A 21,665-nucleotide genomic window follows, 5' to 3' on the forward strand; every position below is an offset into this window, starting at 1 on the left:
ACCTTTGACCTCGTCAGCAGACGTGGTCTCTTCAGACTACTAGAAAAGATCGGATGTCATTCCATGACAATATGAAAGGCACAATTCAGCATAGCGGCGCCCCATCAGACCCCTTTCCTATCCTGAGTGGCGTGAAACAGGGCTGTGTTCTCGCACCCACACTGTTTGGGATCTTCTTCTCCCTGCTGCTCTCACATGCGTTCAAGTCTTCAGAAGAAGGAATCTTCCTCCACACAAGATCAGATGGCAGGTTGTTCAACCTTGCCCATCTTAGAGTGAAGACCAAAGTATGGAAAGTCCTCATCAGGGAACTCCTCTTTGCTGACGATGCTGCATTAATATCCCACACAGAAGAGTGTCTGCAAAGTCTCATCGACAGGTTTGCGGCTGCCTGCAACGAATTTGACCTAACCATCAGCCTCAAGAAAACAAACATCATGGGACAGGACGTCAGAAATGCTCCATCCGTCAATATCAGCAACCACACTCTGGAAGTGGTTCAAGAGTTCACCTACCTAAGCTCAACTATCACCAGTAACCTGTCTCTCGATGCAGAAATCAATAAGCACATGGGAAAGACGTCCACTGCTATGTCGAGACTGGCCAAGAGAGTGTGGGAAAATGGCGCACTGACACGGAACACAAAAGTCCGAGTGTATCAAGCCTGTGTCCTCAGTACCTTGCTCTATGGCAGCGAGGCCTGGACAACGTATGTCAGCCAAGAGCGACGTCTCAACTCATTCCATCTTCGCTGCCTCCAGAGAATCCTTGGCATCAGGTGGCAGGACCGTTTCTCCAACACAGAAGTCCTCGAGGCGGCCAACATCCCCAGCTTATACGCACTACTGAGTCAGCGGCGCTTGAGATGGCTTGGCCATGTGAGCTGCATGGAAGATGGCAGGATCCCCAAGGACGCATTGTACAGCGAGATTGTCACTGGTATCAGACCCACCGGCCGTCCACGTCTCCGCTTTAAAGACATCTGCAAACGCGACATGAAGTCCTGTGACATTGATCACAAGTCGTGGGAGTCAGTGGCCAGCGATTGCCAGAGCTGGCGGGCAGCCATAAAGGCGGGGTTAAAGAGTGGCGAGTCGAAGAGACTTAGCTGTTGGCAGGAAAAAAGGAAGAAGCGCAAGGAGAGAGCCAACTGTGTAACAGCCCCGACAACCAATTTTATCTGCAGCACCTGTGGAAGAGTCTGTCACTCTAGAATTGGCCTTTATAGCCACTCCAGGCACTGCTTCACAAACCACTGACCACCTCCAGGCGCTTACCCATTGTCTCTCGAGACAAGGAGGCCAAAGAAGAAGAACTCCATCTGCCATCTTGTTGCCCAGTCACTTAACCTGGATATATCTCTTTGCAGCCCTTTGAGTCCTCCTCACAGCTTACATTTCCACCTAGCTTTGTATTGTCAGAAAAGTTAGATCCATTACTCTCGGTCTCTTTGTCTAAGTTTCTAATATAGATTGTCAATAGCTGAGGCCCTCACACTGATCATTGCAGCACCCCACTATTCGCTGCCTGCCAATTTGAAAATGCCTCATTAATCCCTACTCTCTGCTTCCTGTCCGTTAACCAATCCTACATCCACACTAATATATTACCCCCACTCCATGACCCTTATTTTGCCTATTAACATTTTGTGTTGCACCTTATCGAATGTCTTTTGGAAATCCAAGTATACTTGCGTCTACTGGTTCCCCTTTACCAGTGACATCCTCAAAAAACTCTAATAAATTTGTTAAACAATATTTCCCTTTAGTAAAACCATGTTGACTTGTTCTAATCACACTATGCTTTTAGAGTCATAGAGAGATACAGCACTGAAACAGGCCCTTCGGCCCACCAAGTCTGTGCCAACCAACAACCACCCATTTAGACTAATCCGACAGGGAGAACTTGCAGACTCCGCACAGGCAGTACCCAGAACTGAACCCGGGTCACTGGAGCTATGAGGCTGCGGTGCTAACCACTACGCCACTCCTTAAGTTTCCCTTAAGCTATCCCTTAAGTTTCTCCAATTCATTTTCTCTGTTGATATTAATTACGTTAACTTTCTCTCTCTTTTTAGCTTCGAGGTTACCCTCTATTGCTGGTATGGAACTTATGTCTTCTCTGTGAAGACAGACACAAAATATTTGTTCAATCCCCATGAAAATTTCTCCTGTCTCTGCTTCTAAGGGACCAAGGTTTACTTTAGCTACTCTCTTCCTTTTTACATACTTGTAGAAGCTCCTGCAATCTGTTTTTATACTCCTGGCTAGTTTACTCTCACATTCTATATTTTTCCCTTTTGATCAATTTTTTGGTGGCCCTTTGCAGGTTTCTAAAATGCTCCCAATCCTCAGACTTGCCACAATGCTTTGCAGCATTATAAGCCTCTTCTTTAGATCTAATGTTATGTTTAACCTCCTCCGTAAGTCACGGATGGTTCTTTCTCTGAGTTTTTATTTTTCAATGGAATGCATTTTTGTTGAACATTTTGAATTGTTTCCGAGGGACATGTCGAGTGGGGCTGACCAGAGGAGCACATGTTGTGGAGGAGATCAGGCTGATCCGATTGATGGACATTAGCAGAGGAGGTTAGGCTGTGCGGAGTGGGCCGAGGGTTTGGGCCCTGGGGAGCTGCCAGGAGTGCAGTGGTTAACGGTTGTTTTTCAGACTGGAAGAAAGTATAGAGTGGTGTCTCTCGGGAGCACTGCTCTTTTTGATATATATTATTGACCTGGACTTGGGTATACAGGGCTTAATTTCAAAGTTTGCCAATGATATGAAACTCAGAGGAGGTGATAAAGAGTGAGGAGGATGGTGACAGACTTCAGGTGGTGGAATGGGCAGACATGTGGGAGGCGGTGGAGTAGTGGTATTGTCACTGGACTAGTAACCCAGAGACCCAGGGAATTGCTCTGGGGACATGGGTTCGAATCCCACTACAGAGAAGGTGGAATTTGAATTCAATTAATAAATTTGGAATTAAAATCTAGTCTAATGATGGCCATGAAACCATTGTTGATTCTTGTAAAAACGCATCTGGTTCACTAATGTCCTTTAGGGAAGGAAATCTGCTGGTCTGGCCGACATGGACTCCAGACTCACAACAATGTGGTTAACTCTTACATGCCCTCTGAAATGGCCTAGCAAGCCACTCAGTTGCATCAAACCGCTACAAAGTCAATAAAAAAAGAAACCGGACGGACCACCCGGTACCTCGGCATCGGAACCAACAACGATAAACCCAGCCCTGTCGACCCTGCAAAGTTCTCCTTATTAACATCTGGGGGCTTGTGCCAAACAGCTGTCCCACAGACCAGTCAAGCAACAGCCTGACATAGTCATAGTCACAGAATCATACCTGACAGACAATGTCCCAGACACTGCCATCACCATCGCCGGATATGTCCTGTCCCAGCTGCAGGACAGACCCAGCAGAGGTGGAGGCACAGTGGGAAGGAGTTGCCCTGGGAGTCCTCAACATCGATCCTGGACCCCATGAAGTCTCATGGCATCAGGTCAAAAATGGGCAGGAAACCTCCCGCTGATTACCACCTGCCGTCCTCCCTCAGCTGATGACTCAGTACTCCTCCACGTTGAACACCACTTGGAAGGAAGCACTGAGGGTGGCAAGGGCGCAGAATGTACTCTGGGTGGGGGATTTCAATGTCCATCACCAAGAGTGGCTCGGTAGCACCGCTACTGACCGAGCTGGCCGAGTCCTGAAAGACATAGCTGCTAGACTGGGTCTGCGGCAGGTGGCGAGAGAACCAACAAGAGGGAAAAACATACTTGACCTCGTCCTCACCAAACTGCCTGCCGCAGATGCATCTGTCCATGACAGTATTGGTAGCAGTGACCACCGCACAGTCCTTGTGGAGATGAAGTCCCGCCTTCACATTGAGGATTCCCTCCATTGTGTTGTGTGGCACTATCACCGTACTAAATGGGATAGATTTCAAACAGATCTAGCAATGCAAAACTGGACATCCATGAGGCACTGTGGGCCATCAGCAGTAACAGGTTTGTAGTCAACCACAATCTGTAACCTTATGGCCTGGCATATCCTCCATTCTACCATTACCATCAAGCCAGGAGACCAACCCTGGTTCAATGAAGAGTGCAGGAGGGCATGCCAGGAGCAGCACCAGGCATACCTCAAAATGAGGTGTCGACCTGGTGAAGCTACAACACAGGACTATCTGCATGCCAAACTGCATAAGCAGCATGCGATAGACAGAGCTAAGTGATCCTATAACCAATGGATCAGATCGAAGCTCTGCAGTCCTGCCACATCCAGTCGTGAATGGTGGTGGACAATTAAACAACTAACTGGAGAAGGTGGCTCCTCAAATAACCCCATCCTCAATGATGGGGGAGCCCAGCACATCAGTGCGAAAGATAAGGCTGAAGCATTTGCAACAATTGAAGATCCATCTCGGCCTCCTCCTGAAATCCCCAGCACCACAGTTTCCAAAGACTTGCAGGTTGACAGGTAAATTGGCCATTGTAAATTGCCCCTAGTGTAGGTAGGTGGTAGAAGAATTGAGGGAAGGTGAGGATGCGAGAGGGAAATGGGATTAATGTAGGGTTAGTATAAATGGGTGGTTGATGGTCAGTACAGACTCGGTGGGCCGAAGGGCCTGTTTCAGTGCTGTATCTCTCTGTGACTCTATGCCAGACGTCAGATAATTCGATTCACTCCTCGTGATATCAAGAAACGACTGAAGGCACTGGATACTGCTAAGGCTTTGGGCCCTGACAACATACCAGCAATAATACTGAAGAACTGTGCTCCAGAACTTGCCGCGCCCCTAGCCAAGCTGTTCCAGTACAGCTACAACACTGGCATCTACCCTGCAATGTGGAAAATTGCCCAGGTATGTCCTGCACACAAAAAGCTGGACAAGTCCAATCCGGCCAATTACCGCCCCATCAGCCTACTCTCAATCATCAGTAAAGTGATGGAAGGTGTCATCAACAGTGCTATCAAGCGGCACTTGCTTAGCAATAACCTGCTCAGTTTGGGTTCCGCCAAGACCACTCAGCTCCTGACCTCATTACAGCCTTGGTTCAAACATGGACAAAAGAGCTGAACTCAAGAGGTGAGGTGAGAGTGACTGCCCTTGACATCAAGGCAGCATTTGACCGAGTATGGCATCCAGGAGCCCTAGCAAAACTGGGGTCAGTGGGAACTGGGGGGAAAACTCTCCGCAGGTTGGAGTCATATCTAGTGCAAAGGAAGATGGTTGTGGTTGTTGGAGGTCAATCATCTGAGCTCCAGGACATCACCGTAGGAGTTCCTCAGGGTAGTGTCCTAGACCCATACAGAGTAGCCATATAAATACCGTGGCTACAAGAGCAGGTCAGAAGCTAGGAATCCTGCGGCGAGTAATTTACCTCTTGACTCCCCAAAGCCTGTCCACCATCTACAAGGCACAAGTCAGGAGTGTGATGGAATACTCTCCACTTGCCTGGATGGGTGCAGCTCCAACAACATTCAAGAAGCTCGACACCATCCAGGACAAAGCAGCCCGCTTGATTGGCACCCCATCCACAAACATTCACTCCTTCCACCACCGACGCACAGTATCAGCAGTGTGTACCATCTACAAGATGCACTGCAGAAACTCACCAAGGCTCCTTAGACAGCACCTTCCAAACCCACAACTTCTACCAACTAGAAGGACAAGGGCAGTACGTCCAAGTCACACACCATCCTGACTTGGAACTATAGCGCCATTCCTTCACCGTCGCTGGGTCAAAATCCTGGAACTCCCTTCCTAACAGCACTGTGGGTATACCTACACCACATGGACTGCAGCGGTTCAAGAAGGCAGCTCACCAGCACCACCTCAAGGGCAATTAGGGATGGGCAATAAATGCTGGCCTAGCCAGCGACGCCCACATCCCATGAATGAATAACAAAAAAGTAGCAAATGAAGAATCTTAAACTTAAACAAAGCCAATTATGTAGGTACGAGGAGAGAGCTGGCTAAGGCTGATTGGATAAATAGACGAAAAGTGATGGTGGTAAAAAAACAATGGGAATCAGGTAGCAGGAGGCTACAGGCTGGGACCCATGTGGATGGATGCCAGGAGTCAGTGGAGCAAGGACTTTGTGTGAGATCAGGAGTTCCCATGAGATCGGGATGTGGAGTATGGGGAGGGAAGGGGCTGGGGAGGCCCAAGGAGTCTTAAGGGGCCTTGGGGAGAAATGCTCCTGCTCCTGCTGGCCCATAAAGGAGTTCTAAAGGGATAGGATAATCGAGGCAGAGATAGGGATGCTGAGAGATGAAGGGGGAAAGCTTCTTTCAGAGACTGAGGCAATAGCTTGTAAATAAGTTCAGTGCCTCATTTTCACAGAGGAGATGGAAATGAACATTGAACCACTAGAGTTAGGTGTAGGATAATTAGTGGAGGTTCTTAGTCCAAACTTTCAATAGATAAATCATTGAGACCTGATGGTTTATATCCAAGAATCTTAAGAACATAAGAACTAGGAGCAGGAGTAGGCAATTCAGCCCATCGAGCCTGCTCCGCCATTCAATACGATCATGGCTGATCTCATCTTGGCCTCAACTCCACTTTCCTGCCCGTTCTCCATAACCCTTCAATCCATTACTAATTAAAAATCTGTCTGTCTCCTCCTTAAATTTACTCAATGTCCCGGCATCCACCGCACTCTGGGGTAATGAATTCCACCGACTCACGACCCTTTGAGAGAAGTAATTTCTCCTCATCTGTTTTAAATTTGCTACCCCTTATCCTAAAACTATGACCTCTCGTTCTAGATTTCCCCACAAGAGGAAACATCCTCTCTATGCCTACTTTGTCAATCCCCTTAATCATCTTATATACCTCAATTAGATCTCCTCTCATTCTACTAAACTCCAGAGAGTAAAGGCCGAAACTGCTCAATCTCTCTTCATAAGACACACCCCTCATCTCTGGAATCAATCTAGTGAACCTCCTCTGAACTGCCTCCAATGCAACTACATCCCTCCTCAAGTAAGGGGACCAAAACTGTATGCAATACTCCAGGTGTGGTCTCACTAATTCCTTGTACAGTTGCAGCAACACTTCCCTACTTTTCTACTCTATTCCTTTAACAATAAATGCCAAAATTCCATTTGCCTTCCTTATTACCTGCTGCACTTGTATACTAGTTTTCTGTGATTCATGCACAAGAACACCCAGATCCTCTGCACTGAAGCACTCTGAAGTTTCTCTCCATTTAGATAATTTGCCTTTTTATTCTTCCGACCAAAATGGATAACCTCACACTTATCCACATTAAACTCCATCTGCCAAATTTTGGCCCATTCACCTAACCTATCCATATCCATTTGTAAATTTCTTATTTCTTTGTTGCAACTTACTATCCCACCTATTTTAGTGTCATCTGCAAATTTGGCTATTGTACCTTCTATCCCTGCATCCAAGTCACTAATATAGATTGTAAATAGTTGGGGCCCGAGGACCGAACCCTGTTGCACCCCACTAGTTACATCTTGCCAACCAGAAAAGGACCCATTTATCCTGACTCTCTGTTTTCTGTTGGTTAGCCAATCCTCTATCCAAGCTAATAAATTGTCCCTAAACCCATGTGATCTTACCCTGTGTATTAACCTTTTGTGTGGCATCTTTTCAAATGCCTTCTGAAAGTCCAGATATACCACATCTACAGGATCCCCAGTATCCACTTTACTTGTTACATCTTCGAAGAACTCTAGCAAATTAGTCAAACACGATTTACCCTTCATAAAACCATGCTGACTCTGATGGATTGCGTTCTGACTTTCTAAATGTTCTGTTATTACTTCCTTAATAATGGATTCTAACAATTTCCCAATGACAGATGTTAAACCAACTGGTCTATAGTTTCCTACTTTCTGCTTCCCTCCCTTTTTGAATAAGAGTGTTATATCAGCATTTTTCCAATCCACTGGAACCTTTCCTGCATCCAGGGAATTTTGGAATATTATAACCAATGGATCCACTATCTCTGCTGCCACTTCCTTTAAGACCCTAGGATGTAGGCCATCAGGCCCTGGGTACTTGTCTGCCTTCAATCCCAATAGTTTGCTCAGTACTTTTTCCCTAGTGATGATGATTGTTGTAAGTTCCTCTCTTTCTATAACCTCTGCATTACCTGTTACTATTGGGATGGTACTAGTGTCCTCCACCGTGAAAACTGAGGCAAAATACTGATTTAGTGTCTCTGACATTTGTGTTCCCCACAATTAACTCCCCAGTCACATCCTCCAAGGGACCAACATTCACTTTAGCTACTCTCTTCCCTTTTATATACTTATAGAAGCTTTTGCTGTCCGTTTTTATATTTTGCGCTAGTTTTCTTTCATAATTTACCTTTACTCTTTTTATTACTTTTTTAGTAACCCTTTGTTGATCTTTAAAAGTTTCCCAATCTTCCAGCCTGCCACTGGCATTTGCAATATTGTATGCCTTAGTTTTTGTCTTTATGTTATCCTTAACTTCCTTGCTTTGCCATGGATGTTTTTCCCCCTCTTAAAATCTTTCTTCCACTCTGGAATATATTTTAGTTGGGAGGAATTGAATATCTCCTTAAACATCTGCCACTGCTCATCAACTGTCCTACCTTTCAGTCTTCCTGCCCAGTCCACTAGGGCCAAATCTGTCCTCATGGCCATGTAATTAGTGTTCTGGAGTTAAACAAAGGTAAGGGGAGGTAGGGAAGAAAGGGCAAAGATTCTGACTATAACTTTGCAAAGTTTTTTGGCAAGAGAAATGTGCCAGATGCAAATGACACACCTCTTTTCAAAAAAGGGGGCAGGGAAATGTCAGGAAATTGTAGGCCACAGTTAGTCTTACTTCATCTGTTGGTGAACTACTGGGTCTATAAACGATATCAAATTACTAAGTACCGGGAGACATGAGTGTTAATCAGGGCACCGATTTATAACAGAGAGGTTGTGTTTGACCAATGCAGGATGATAAGAGATGTTCAGCATATGTGAGTGATATGGATTTTCAGAACCACTTTGATCAGACACAACTCCGCAGCTCAAAAACACTGCGACATCTCACTTACCGGTCCAAGTGAAAGGCAGCTATCTCCGCATTGTGACGCTCAAAATCAGAGAAGTAGAAGAGGTCAACGGATGTTTCCTCATTCCGAGTCTGTCTGAAAAGAACAAAATTCATTAAGGGACAAAGAATGGGAACAAAGCCACAGATACCGAGACGAGAGTCGGAGAGAGACAGAGAGAGAGATACCACACTGAGAGCCGGAGAGAGACAGAGAGAGAGAGAGAGAGAGAGATCAGGACAGAGACAGAGATACCAAACTGAGAGCTGAAGAGAGACTGGCACTGAGAGCCAGAGGGAGAGAGAGAGAGAGATCAGGACAGAGCCAGAGACAGAGATACCAGACTGAGAGCCAGAGAGAGAGAGAGAGAGACTGGCACTGAGAGCCAGAGAGAGAGAGAGAAAGACTGGCACTGAAAGCCAGAGAGAGAGAGAGAGAGAGAGACTGGCACTGAGAGCCAGAGAGAGAGAGAGAGAGAGACTGGCACTGAGAGAGAGAGAGAGAGACTGGCACTGAGAGCCAGAGAGAAAGAGAGAGACTGGCACTGAAAGCCAGAGAGAGAGAGAGAGACTGGCACTGAGAGCCAGAGAGAGAGAGAGAGACTGGCACTGAAAGCTAGAGAGAGAGAGAGAAAGACTGACACTGAAAGCCAGAGAGAGAGAGACTGGCACTGAGAGCCAGAGAGAGAGAGAGAGAGAGACTGGCACTGAGAGCCAGAGAGAGAGAGAGAGAGAGAGAGAGAGACTGGCACTGAGAGCCAGAGAGAGGGAGAGAGAAAGAGACTACACTGAAAGCCAGAGAGAGAGAGACTGGCAGTGAGAGCCAGAGAGAGAGAGAGAGAAAGAGACTGCACTGAAAGCCAGAGAGAGAGAGAGAGAGAGAGACTGGCACTGAGAGCCAGAGAGAGGGAGAGAGAAAGAGACTACACTGAAAGCCAGAGAGAGAGAGAGAAAGATTGGCACTGAGAGCCAGAGAGAGAGAGAGAGAAAGAGACTGCACTGAAAGCCAGAGAGAGAGAGAGAGAGAGACTGGCACTGAGAGCCAGAGAGAGAGAGAGAGAGAGACTGGCACTGAGAGCCAGAGCCAGAGAGAGAGAGAGAGAGACTGGCACTGAGAGCCATAGAGAGAGAGAGAGAGAGAGAGAGACTGGCACTGAGTGCCAGAGAGAGAGAGAGAGACTGGCACTGAAAGCCAGAGAGAGAGAGAGAGAGAGACTGGCACTGAGAGCGAGAGAGAGAGAGAGAGAAACAGACTGCACTGAGCCAGAGAGAGAGAGAGAAAGAGAGAGACTGGCACTGAGAGCCAGAGAGAGAGAGAGACTGGCACTGAAAGCCAGAGAGAGAGAGAGACTGGCACTGAGAGCGAGAGAGAGAGAGAGACTGGCACTGAGAGCCAGAGAGAGAGAGACCGGCACTGGGAGCCAGAGAGAGAGAGAGACTGGCACTGAGAGCCAGAGAGAAAGAGAGAGAGAGACCGGCACCGAGAGCCAGAGAGAGAGAGAGAGAGACTGGCACTGAAATCCAGAGAGAGAGAGAGAGACTGGCACTGAGAGCCAGAGAGAGAGAGAGAGAGAGAGACTGGCACTGAGAGCCAGAGAGGGAGAGAGAAAGAGACTACACTGAAAGCCAGAGAGAGAGAGAGAGAGAGAGACTGGCACTGAGAGCCAGAGAGAGAGAGAGAGAGAGAAAGAGACTGCGCTGAAAGCCAGAGAGAGAGAGAGAGAGAGAGACTGGCACTGAGAGCCAGAGAGAGAGAGAGAGAGAGAGAGACTGGCACTGAAAGCCAGAGAGAGAGAGAGACTGGCACTGAGAGCCAGAGAGAGAGAGAGAGAGAGACTGCAACTGAGAGCCAGAGAGAGAGAGAGAGACTGGTACTGAAAGCCAGAGAGAGAGAGAGACCGGCACTGAAAGCCAGAGAGAGAGAGACTGGCACTGAAAGCCACAGCGAGGGAGAGAGACTGGCACTGAAAGCCAGAGAGAATGAGACTGGCACTGAAAGCCAGAGAGAGAGAGAGAGAGAGACTGGCACTGAGAGCCAGAGAGAGAGAGAGAGAGAGACCGGCACTGAAAGCCAGAGAGAGAGAGACTGGCACTGAAAGCCACAGCGAGGGAGAGAGACTGGCACTGAAAGCCAGAGAGAATGAGACTGGCACTGAAAGCCAGAGAGAGAGAGCCTGGCACTGAAAGCCAGTGAGAGAGAGAGAGACTGGCACTGAAAGCCAGAGAGAGAGAAACTGGCACTGAAAGCCAGAGAGAGACAGAGACTGGCACTGAAAGCCAGAGGGAGAGAGAGAGAATGGCACTGAGAGCCAGAGAGAGAGAGAGAGAGACTGGCACTGAGAGCCGGAGAGAGAGAGAGACTGGCACTGAGAGCCAGAGAGAGGGAGAGAGAAAGAGACTACACTGAAAGCCAGAGAGAGAGAGAGAGACTGGCAGTGAGAGCCAGAGAGAGAGAGAGAGAAAGAGACTGCACTGAAAGCCAGAGAGAGAGAGAGAGAGAGACTGGCACTGAGAGCCAGAGAGAGGGAGAGAGAAAGAGACTACACTGAAAGCCAGAGAGAGAGAGAGAAAGACTGGCACTGAGAGCCAGAGAGAGAGAGAGAGAAAGAGACTGCACTGAAAGCCAGAGAGAGAGAGAGAGAGAGACTGGCACTGAGAGCCAGAGAGAGAGAGAGAGAGAGACTGGCACTGAGAGCCAGAGCCAGAGAGAGAGAGAGAGACTATCACTGCGAGCCATAGAGAGAGAGAGAGAGAGAGAGACTGGCTCTGAGTGCCAGAGAGAGAGAGAGAGAGACTGGCACTGAAAGCCAGAGAGAGAGAGAGACTGGCACTGAGAGCCAGAGAGAGAGAGAGAGAGAGAGACAGGCACTGAAAGCCAGAGAGAGAGAGAGAGAGACTGGCACTGAGAGCCAGAGAGAGAGAGAGAGAGACTGGCACTGAGAGCGAGAGAGAGAGAGAGAGAGAAACAGACTGCACTGAGCCAGAGAGAGAGAGAGAGAAAGAGAGAGACTGGCACTGAGAGAAAGAGAGAGAGAGAGACTGGCACTGAAAGCCAGAGAGAGAGAGAGACTGGCACTGAGAGCCAGAGAGAGAGAGAGAGACTGGCACTGAGAGCCAGAGAGAGAGAGACCGGCACTGGGAGCCAGAGAGAGAGAGAGAGAGAGAGACTGGCACTGAGAGCCAGAGAGAAAGAGAGAGAGAGAACGGCACCGAGAGCCAGAGAGAGAGAGAGAGAGACTGGCACTGAAAGCCAGAGAGAGAGAGAGAGACTGGCACTGAGAGCCAGAGAGAGAGAGAGACTGGCACTGAAAGCCAGAGAGAGAGAGAGAGAGAGAGACTGGCACAGAGAGCGAGAGAGAGGGAGAGAGAAAGAGACTACACTGAAAGCCAGAGAGAGAGAGAGAGACTGGCACTGAGAGCCAGAGAGAGAGAGAGAAAGAGACTGCACTGAAAGCCAGAGAGAGAGAGAGAGATTGGCACTGAGAGCCAGAGAGAGAGAGAGAGAGAGAGAGAGAGACTGGCCCTGAGAGCCAGAGAGAGAGAGAGAGACTGGCACTGAGAGCCAGAGAGAGAGAGAGAGACTGGTACTGAAAGCCAGAGAGAGAGAGAGACCGGCACTGAAAGCCAGAGAGAGAGAGACTGGCACTGAAAGCCACAGCGAGGGAGAGCGACTGGCACTGAAAGCCAGAGAGAATGAGACTGGCACTGAAAGCCAGAGAGAGAGAGCCTGGCACTGAAAGCCAGTGAGAGAGAGAGAGACTGGCACTGAAAGCCAGAGAGAGAGAAACTGGCACTGAAAGCCAGAGAGAGACAGAGACTGGCACTGAAAGCCAGAGGGAGAGAGAGAGAATGGCACTGAGAGCCAGAGAGAGAGAGAGAGAGACTGGCACTGAGAGCCAGAGAGAGAGGGAGAGAGAGAGAGACTGGCACTGAGAGCCAGAGAGAGGGAGAGAGAAAGAGACTACACTGAAAGCCAGAGAGAAAGAGAGAGAGACTGGCAGTGAGAGCCAGAGAGAGAGAGAGAAAGAGACTGCACTGAAAGCCAGAGAGAGAGAGAGAGAGAGACTGGCACTGAGAGCCAGAGAGAGGGAGAGAGAAAGAGACTACACTGAAAGCCAGAGAGAGAGAGAGAAAGACTGGCACTGAGAGCCAGAGAGAGAGAGAGAGAGAGAAAGAGACTGCACTGAAAGCCAGAGAGAGAGAGAGAGAGAGACTGGCACTGAGAGCCAGAGAGAGAGAGAGAGAGAGACTGGCACTGAGAGCCAGAGCCAGAGAGAGAGAGAGACTGGCACTGAGAGCCATAGAGAGAGAGAGAGAGAGAGAGAGAGAGAGAGACTGGCACTGAGTGCCAGAGAGAGAGAGAGAGACTGGCACTGAAAGCCAGAGAGAGAGAGAGACTGGCACTGAGAGCCAGAGAGAGAGAGAGAGAGAGACTGGCACTGAGAGCCAGAGAGAGAGAGAGAGAAACAGACTGCACTGAGCCAGAGAGAGAGAGAGAAAGAGAGAGACTGGCACTGAGAGCCAGAGAGAGAGAGAGACTGGCACTGAAAGCCAGAGAGAGAGAGAGACTGGCACTGAGAGCCAGAGAGAGAGTGAGAGACTGGCACTGAGAGCCAGAGAGAGAGAGACCGGCACTGGGAGCCAGAGAGAGAGAGAGAGAGACTGGCACTGAGAGCCAGAGAGAAAGAGAGAGAGAGACCGGCACCGAGAGCCAGAGAGAGAGAGAGAGAGACTGGCACTGAAAGCCAGAGAGAGAGAGAGAGACTGGCACTGAGAGCCAGAGAGAGAGAGAGACTGGCACTGAAAGCCAGAGAGAGAGAGAGAGAGACTGGCACTGAGAGCCAGAGAGAGGGAGAGAGAAAGAGACTACACTGAAAGCCAGAGAGAGAGAGAGAGAGAGACTGGCACTGAGAGCCAGAGAGAGAGAGAGAGAGAAAGAGACTGCACTGAAAGCCAGAGAGAGAGAGAGAGACCGGCACTGAGAGCCAGAGAGAGAGAGAGAGAGAGAGAGACTGGCACTGAGAGCCAGAGAGAGAGAGAGAGAGACTGGCACTGAGAGCCAGAGAGAGAGAGAGAGAGAGAGACTGGCACTGAGAGCCAGAGAGAGAGAGAGAGACTGGTACTGAAAGCCAGAGAGAGAGAGACCGGCACTGAAAGCCAGAGAGAGAGAGACTGGCACTGAAAGCCAGAGAATGAGAGAGAGAGAGAGAGAGAGAGAGACTGGCACTGAGAGCCAGAGAGAGAGAGAGACTGGTACTGAAAGCCAGAGAGAGAGAGAGACCGGCACTGAAAGCCAGAAAGAGAGAGACTGGCACTGAAAGCCACAGCGAGGGAGAGAGACTGGCACTGAAAGCCAGAGAGAATGAGACTGGCACTGAAAGCCAGTGAGAGAGAGAGAGACTGGCACTGAAAGCCAGAGAGAGAGAAACTGGCACTGAAAGCCAGAGAGAGACAGAGACTGGCACTGAAAGCCAGAGGGAGAGAGAAAGAATGGCACTGAGAGCCAGAGGGAGAGAGAGAGACTGGCACTGAAAGCCAGTGAGAGTGAGACTGGCACTGAAAGCCAGAGAGAGAGAGAGACTGGCACTGAAAGCCAGTGAGAGAGAGAGAGACTGGCACTGAAAGCCAGAGAGAGAGAAACTGGCACTGAAAGCCAGAGAGAGACAGAGACTGGCACTGAAAGCCAGAGGGAGAGAGAGAGAATGGCACTGAGAGCCAGAGGGAGAGAGAGAGACTGGCACCGAGAGCCAGCGGGAGAGAGAGAGACTGGCACTGAAAGCCAGAGAGCGAGAGAGACCGGCACTGAAAGCCAGAGAGAGAAAGACTGGCACTGAAGCCACAGCGAGAGAGAGAAACTGGCACTGAAAGCCAGAGAGAGACAGAGACTGGCACTGAAAGTCAGAGGGAGAGAGAGAGAATGGCACTGAGAGCAAGAGGGAGAGAGAGAGACAGGCACTGAGCCAGAGAGAGTGAGAGGCTGGCAATGAAACCCAGTGAGAGAGAGACAGAGAGACTGGCACTGAAAGCCAGAGAGAGAGAGAGAGACTGGCACTGAAAGCCAGAGAGAGAGAGAGAGACTGGCACTGAAAGCCAGAGAGAGAGAGAGACTGGCACTGAGAGCCAGAGAGAGAGAGAGAGAGAGAGACTGGCACTGAGAGCCAGAGAGAGAGAGAGACTGGCACTGAGAGCGAGAGAGAGAGAGAGAAACAGACTGCACTGAGCCAGAGAGAGAGAGAGAAAGAGAGAGACCTGCACTGAGCCAGAGAGAGAGAGAGACTGGCACTGAAAGCCAGAGAGAGAGAGAGACTGGCACTGAGAGCCAGAGAGAGAGAGAGAGAGAGACTGGCACTGAGAGCCAGAGAGAGAGAGACCGGCACTGGGAGCCAGAGAGAGAGAGAGACTGGCACTGAGAGCCAGAGAGAAAGAGAGAGAGAGACCGGCACCGAGAGCCAGAGAGAGAGAGAGACTGGCACTGAAAGCCAGAGAGAGAGAGAGACTGGCACTGAAAGCCAGAGAGAGAGAAACTGGCACTGAAACCCAGAGAGAGACAGAGACTGGCACTGAAAGCCAGAGGGAGAGAGAGAGAATGGCACTGAGAGCCAGAGAGAGAGAGAGAGAGACTGGCACTGAGAGCCAGAGAGAGAGAGAGAGAAAGAGACTGCACTGAAAGCCAGAGAGAGAGAGAGAGAGAGACTGGCACTGAGAGCCAGAGAGAGAGAGAGAGAGAGACTGGCACTGAGAGCCAGAGCCAGAGAGAGAGAGAGAGACTATCACTGAGAGCCATAGAGAGAGAGAGAGAGAGAGAGAGAGAGAGAGACTGGCACTGAGTGCCAGAGAGAGAGAGAGAGAGAGACTGGCACTGAAAGCCAGAGAGAGAGAGAGACTGGCACTGAGAGCCAGAGAGAGAGAGAGAGAGAGAGAGAGACTGGCACTGAGAGCCAGAGAGAGAGCAGAGAGAGACTGGCACTGAGAGCCAGAGAGAGAGAGAGAGAGACTGGCACTGAGAGCGAGAGAGAGAGAGAGAAACAGACTGCACTGAGCCAGAGAGAGAGAGAGAGAAAGAGAGAGACTGGCACTGAGAGCCAGAGAGAGAGAGAGACTGGCACAGAAAGCCAGAGAGAGAGAGAGACTGGCACTGAGGACAGAGAGAGAGAGACTGCACTGAGAAGCAGAGAGAGAGAGACCGCACTGGGACAGAGAGAGAGAGAGAGAGAGACTGAACAGAGACGCAATGAGAGCAGAGAGAAGAGAGAGAGACCAGGCACCGATAGCAGAGAGAGAGAGAGACTGGCACTGAGAGCCAGAGAGAGAGAGACCGGCACTGGAGCCAGAGAGAGAGAGAGAGAGAGACTGGCACTGAGAGCCAGAGAGAAAGAGAGAGAGAGACCGGCACCGAGAGCCAGAGAGAGAGAGAGAGAGAGACGAGCAGAGAGGCACTGAAAGCCAGAGAGAGAGAGAGAGACTGGCACTGAGCCAGAGAGAGAGGGAGAGAGAGAGACTGGCACTGAAGCCAGAGAGAGAGAGAGAGAGAGAGACCTGGCACTGAGAGCCGAGAGAAGAGAGAGAGAGACCGGCACCGAGAGCCAGAGAGAGAGAGAGAGAGACTGGCACTGAAGCCAGAGAGAGAGAGAGAGACTGGCACTGAAAGCCAGAGAGAGAGAGAGAGACTGGCACTGAGAGCCAGAGAGAGAGAGAGACTGGCACTGAGAGCCAGAGAGAGAGAGAGAGACTGGCACTGAGAGCCAGAGAGAGAGAGACCGGCACTGGAGCCAGAGAGAGAGAGAGAGACTGGCACTGAGAGCCAGAGAGAAAGAGAGAGAGAGACCGGCACCGAGAGCCAGAGAGAGAGAGAGAGAGACTGGCACTGAAAGCCAGAGAGAGAGAGAGAGACTGGCACTGAGAGCCAGAGAGAGAGAGAGACTGGCACTGAAAGCCAGAGAGAGAGAGAGAGAGAGAGACTGGCACTGAGAGCGAGAGAGAGGGAGAGAGAAAGAGACTACACTGAAAGCCAGAGAGAGAGAGAGAGACTGGCACTGAGAGCCAGAGAGAGAGAGAAAGAGACTGCACTGAAAGCCAGAGAGAGAGAGAGAGACTGGCACTGAGAGCCAGAGAGAGAGAGAGAGAGAGAGAGAGAGACTGGCACTGAGAGCCAGAGAGAGAGAGAGACTGGCACTGAGAGCCAGAGAGAGAGAGAGAGACTGGTACTGAAAGCCAAGAGAGAGAGAGAGACCGGCACTGAAAGCCAGAGAGAGAGAGACTGGCACTGAAAGCCACAGCGAGGGAGAGAGACTGGCACTGAAAGCCAGAGAGATGAGACTGGCACTGAAAGCCAGAGAGAGAGAGCCTGCACTGAAAGCAGTGAGAGAGAGAGAGAGACTGGCACTGAAGCCAGAGAGAGAGAAACTGGCACTGAAAGCCAGAGAGAGACAGAGACTGGCACTGAAAGCCAGAGGGAGAGAGAGAGAATGGCACTGAGAGCCAGAGAGAGAGAGAGAGAGACTGGCACTGAGAGCCAGAGAGAGAGGGAGAGAGAGAGACTGGCACTGAGAGCCAGAGAGAGGGAGAGAGAAAGAGACTACACTGAAAGCCAGAGAGAAAGAGAGAGAGACTGGCAGTGAGAGCCAGAGAGAGAGAGAGAAAGAGACTGCACTGAAAGCCAGAGAGAGAGAGAGAGAGAGACTGGCACTGAGAGCCAGAGAGAGGAGAGAGAAAGAGACTACACTGAAAGCCAGAGAGAGAGAGAGAAAGACTGGCACTGAGAGCCAGAGAGAGAGAGAGAAAGAGACTGCACTGAAAGCCAGAGAGAGAGAGAGAGAGAGACTGGCACTGAGAGCCAGAGAGAGAGAGAGAGAGAGACTGGCACTGAGAGCCAGAGCCAGAGAGAGAGAGAGACTGGCACTGAGAGCCATAGAGAGAGAGAGAGAGAGAGAGAGAGAGAGAGACTGGCACTGAGTGCCAGAGAGAGAGAGAGAGACTGGCACTGAAGCCAGAGAGAGAGAGAGACTGGCACTGAGAGCCAGAGAGAGAGAGAGAGAGAGAGAGACTGGCACTGAGAGCCAGAGAGAGAGAGAGAGAAACAGACTGCACTGAGCCAGAGAGAGAGAGAGAAAGAGAGAGACTGGCACTGAGAGCCAGAGAGAGAGAGAGACTGGCACTGAAAGCCAGAGAGAGAGAGACTGGCACTGAGAGCCAGAGAGAGAGAGAGAGACTGGCACTGAGAGCCAGAGAGAGAGAGACCGGCACTGGGAGCCAGAGAGAGAGAGAGAGAGACTGCACTGAGAGCCAGAGAGAAAGAGAGAGAGAGACCGGCACCGAGAGCCAGAGAGAGAGAGAGAGAGACTGGCACTGAAAGCCAGAGAGAGAGAGAGAGACTGGCACTGAGAGCCAGAGAGAGAGAGAGACTGGCACTGAAAGCCAGAGAGAGAGAGAGACTGGCACTGAGAGCCAGAGAGAGGGAGAGAGAAAGAGACTACACTGAAAGCCAGAGAGAGAGAGAGAGAGACTGGCACTGAGAGCCAGAGAGAGAGAGAGAGAGAAGAGACTGCACTGAAAGCCAGAGAGAGAGAGAGAGACCGGCACTGAGAGCCAGAGAGAGAGAGAGAGAGAGAGAGAGAGAGACTGGCACTGAGAGCCAGAGAGAGAGAGAGAGAGACTGGCACTGAGAGCCAGAGAGAGAGAGAGAGAGAGAGAGACTGGCACTGAGAGCCAGAGAGAGAGAGAGAGACTGGTACTGAAAGCCAGAGAGAGAGAGACCGGCACTGAAAGCCAGAGAGAGAGAGACTGGCACTGAAAGCCAGAGAATGAAGAGAGAGAGAGAGAGAGAGAGAGAGACTGGCACTGAGAGCCAGAGAGAGAGAGAGACTGGTACTGAAAGCCAGAGAGAGAGAGAGACCGGCACTGAAAGCCAGAAAGAGAGAGACTGGCACTGAAAGCCACAGCGAGGGAGAGAGACTGGCACTGAAAGCCAGAGAGAATGAGACTGGCACTGAAAGCCAGAGAGAGAGAGCCTGGCACTGAAAGCCAGTGAGAGAGAGAGAGACTGGCACTGAAAGCCAGAGAGAGAGAAACTGGCACTGAAAGCCAGAGAGAGACAGAGACTGGCACTGAAAGCCAGAGGGAGAGAGAAAGAATGGCACTGAGAGCCAGAGGGAGAGAGAGAGACTGGCACTGAAAGCCAGTGAGAGTGAGACTGGCACTGAAAGCCAGAGAGAGAGAGAGACTGGCACTGAAAGCCAGTGAGAGAGAGAGAGACTGGCACTGAAAGCCAGAGAGAGAGAAACTGGCACTGAAAGCCAGAGAGAGACAGAGACTGGCACTGAAAGCCAGAGGGAGAGAGAGAGAATGGCACTGAGAGCCAGAGGGAGAGAGAGAGACTGGCACCGAGAGCCAGCGGGAGAGAGAGAGACTGGCACTGAAAGCCAGAGAGCGAGAGAGACCGGCACTGAAAGCCAGAGAGAGAAAGACTGGCACTGAAAGCCACAGCGAGAGAGAGAAACTGGCACTGAAAGCCAGAGAGAGACAGAGACTGGCACTGAAAGTCAGAGGGAGAGAGAGAGAATGGCACTGAGAGCAAGAGGGAGAGAGAGAGACAGGCACTGAGCCAGAGAGAGTGAGAGGCTGGCAATGAAACCCAGTGAGAGAGAGACAGAGAGACTGGCACTGAAAGCCAGAGAGAGAGAGAGAGACTGGCACTGAAAGCCAGAGAGAGAGAGAGAGACTGGCACTGAAAGCCAGAGAGAGAAAGAGAATGGCACTGAGAGCCAGAGAGAGAGAGAGAGAGAGAGACTGGCACTGAGAGCCAGAGAGAGAGAGAGACTGGCACTGAGAGCGAGAGAGAGAGAGAGAGAAACAGACTGCACTGAGCCAGAGAGAGAGAGAGAAAGAGAGAGACTGGCACTGAGTGCCAGAGAGAGAGAGAGACTGGCACTGAAAGCCAGAGAGAGAGAGAGACTGGCACTGAGAGCCAGAGAGAGAGAGAGAGAGAGACTGGCACTGAGAGCCAGAGAGAGAGAGACCAGCACTGGGAGCCAGAGAGAGAGAGAGACTGGCACTGAGAGCCAGAGAGAAAGAGAGAGAGACCGGCACCGAGAGCCAGAGAGAGAGAGAGAGAGACTGGCACTGAAAGCCAGAGAGAGAGAGAGAGACTGGCACTGAAAGCCAGAGAGAGAGAAACTGGCACTGAAACCCAGAGAGAGACAGAGACTGGCACTGAAAGCCAGAGGGAGAGAGAGAATGGCACTGAGAGCCAGAGAGAGAGAGAGAGAGACCGGCACTGGGAGCCAGAGAGAGAGAGAGACCGGCACCGAGAGCCAGAGAGAGAGAGAGAGAGAGACTGGCACTGAAAGCCAGAGAGAGAGAGAGAGACTGGCACTGAAAGCCAGAGAGAGAGAAACTGGCACTGAAACCCAGAGAGAGACAGAGACTGGCACTGAAAGCCAGAGGGAGAGAGAGAGAATGGCACTGAGAGCCAGAGAGAGAGAGAGAGAGACTGGCACTGAGAGCCAGAGAGAGAGAGAGAGAAAGAGACTGCACTGAAAGCCAGAGAGAGAGAGAGAGAGAGACTGGCACTGAGAGCCAGAGAGAGAGAGAGAGAGAGACTGGCACTGAGAGCCAGAGCCAGAGAGAGAGAGAGAGACTATCACTGAGAGCCATAGAGAGAGAGAGAGAGAGAGAGAGAGAGAGACTGGCACTGAGTGCCAGAGAGAGAGAGAGAGAGAGACTGGCACTGAAAGCCTGAGAGAGAGAGAGACTGGCACTGAGAGCCAGAGAGAGAGAGAGAGAGAGAGAGACTGGCACTGAGAGCCAGAGAGAGAGAGAGAGAGACTGGCACTGAGAGCCAGAGAGAGAGAGAGAGAGACTGGCACTGAGAGCGAGAGAGAGAGAGAGAAACAGACTGCACTGAGCCAGAGAGAGAGAGAGAGAAAGAGAGAGACTGGCACTGAGAGCCAGAGAGAGAGACTGGCACTGAAAGCCAGAGAGAGAGAGAGACTGGCACTGAGAGCCAGAGAGAGAGAGAGAGACTGGCACTGAGAGCCAGAGAGAGAGAGACCGGCACTGGGAGCCAGAGAGAGAGAGAGAGAGAGACTGGCACTGAGAGCCAGAGAGAAAGAGAGAGAGAGACCGGCACCGAGAGCCAGAGAGAGAGAGAGAGAGACTGGCACTGAAAGCCAGAGAGAGAGAGAGAGACTGGCACTGAGAGCCAGAGAGAGAGAGAGACTGGCACTGAAAGCGAGAGAGAGAGAGAGAGAGAGAGAGACTGGCACTGAGAGCCAGAGAGAGGGAGAGAGAAAGAGACTACACTGAAAGCCAGAGAGAGAGAGAGAGACTGGCACTGAGAGCCAGAGAGAGAGAGAGAAAGAGACTGCACTGAAAGCCAGAGAGAGAGAGAGAGACTGGCACTGAGAGCCAGAGAGAGAGAGAGAGAGAGAGAGAGAGACTGGCACTGAGAGCCAGAGAGAGAGAGAGAGACTGGCACTGAGAGCCAGAGAGAGAGAGAGAGACTGGTACTGAAAGCCAGAGAGAGAGAGAGACCGGCACTGAAAGCCAGAGAGAGAGAGACTGGCACTGAAAGCCACAGCGAGGGAGAGAGACTGGCA

The 21,665-nt window shown here is 50.8% G+C and overlaps 1 protein-coding gene across 1 annotated transcript in view; it reads right to left on the reverse strand.

Moving 5' to 3' along the window:
• The window catches only part of LOC137353532 (extracellular serine/threonine protein kinase FAM20C-like), a 58,365-nt gene that overhangs the window by 18,010 nt on the left and 18,690 nt on the right, over window positions 1-21,665 (reverse strand). Inside the window, exon 3 of the mRNA XM_068019901.1 lies at window positions 9,074-9,166. Coding sequence (XP_067876002.1) covers window positions 9,074-9,166 — 93 coding nt within the window. The remainder of the gene's footprint in view (window positions 1-9,073; window positions 9,167-21,665) is intronic.

The sequence above is a fragment of the Heterodontus francisci genome, chromosome 41 (assembly GCF_036365525.1).
Source record: "Heterodontus francisci isolate sHetFra1 chromosome 41, sHetFra1.hap1, whole genome shotgun sequence".
Classification (NCBI taxonomy): Eukaryota; Metazoa; Chordata; class Chondrichthyes; order Heterodontiformes; family Heterodontidae; genus Heterodontus; species Heterodontus francisci.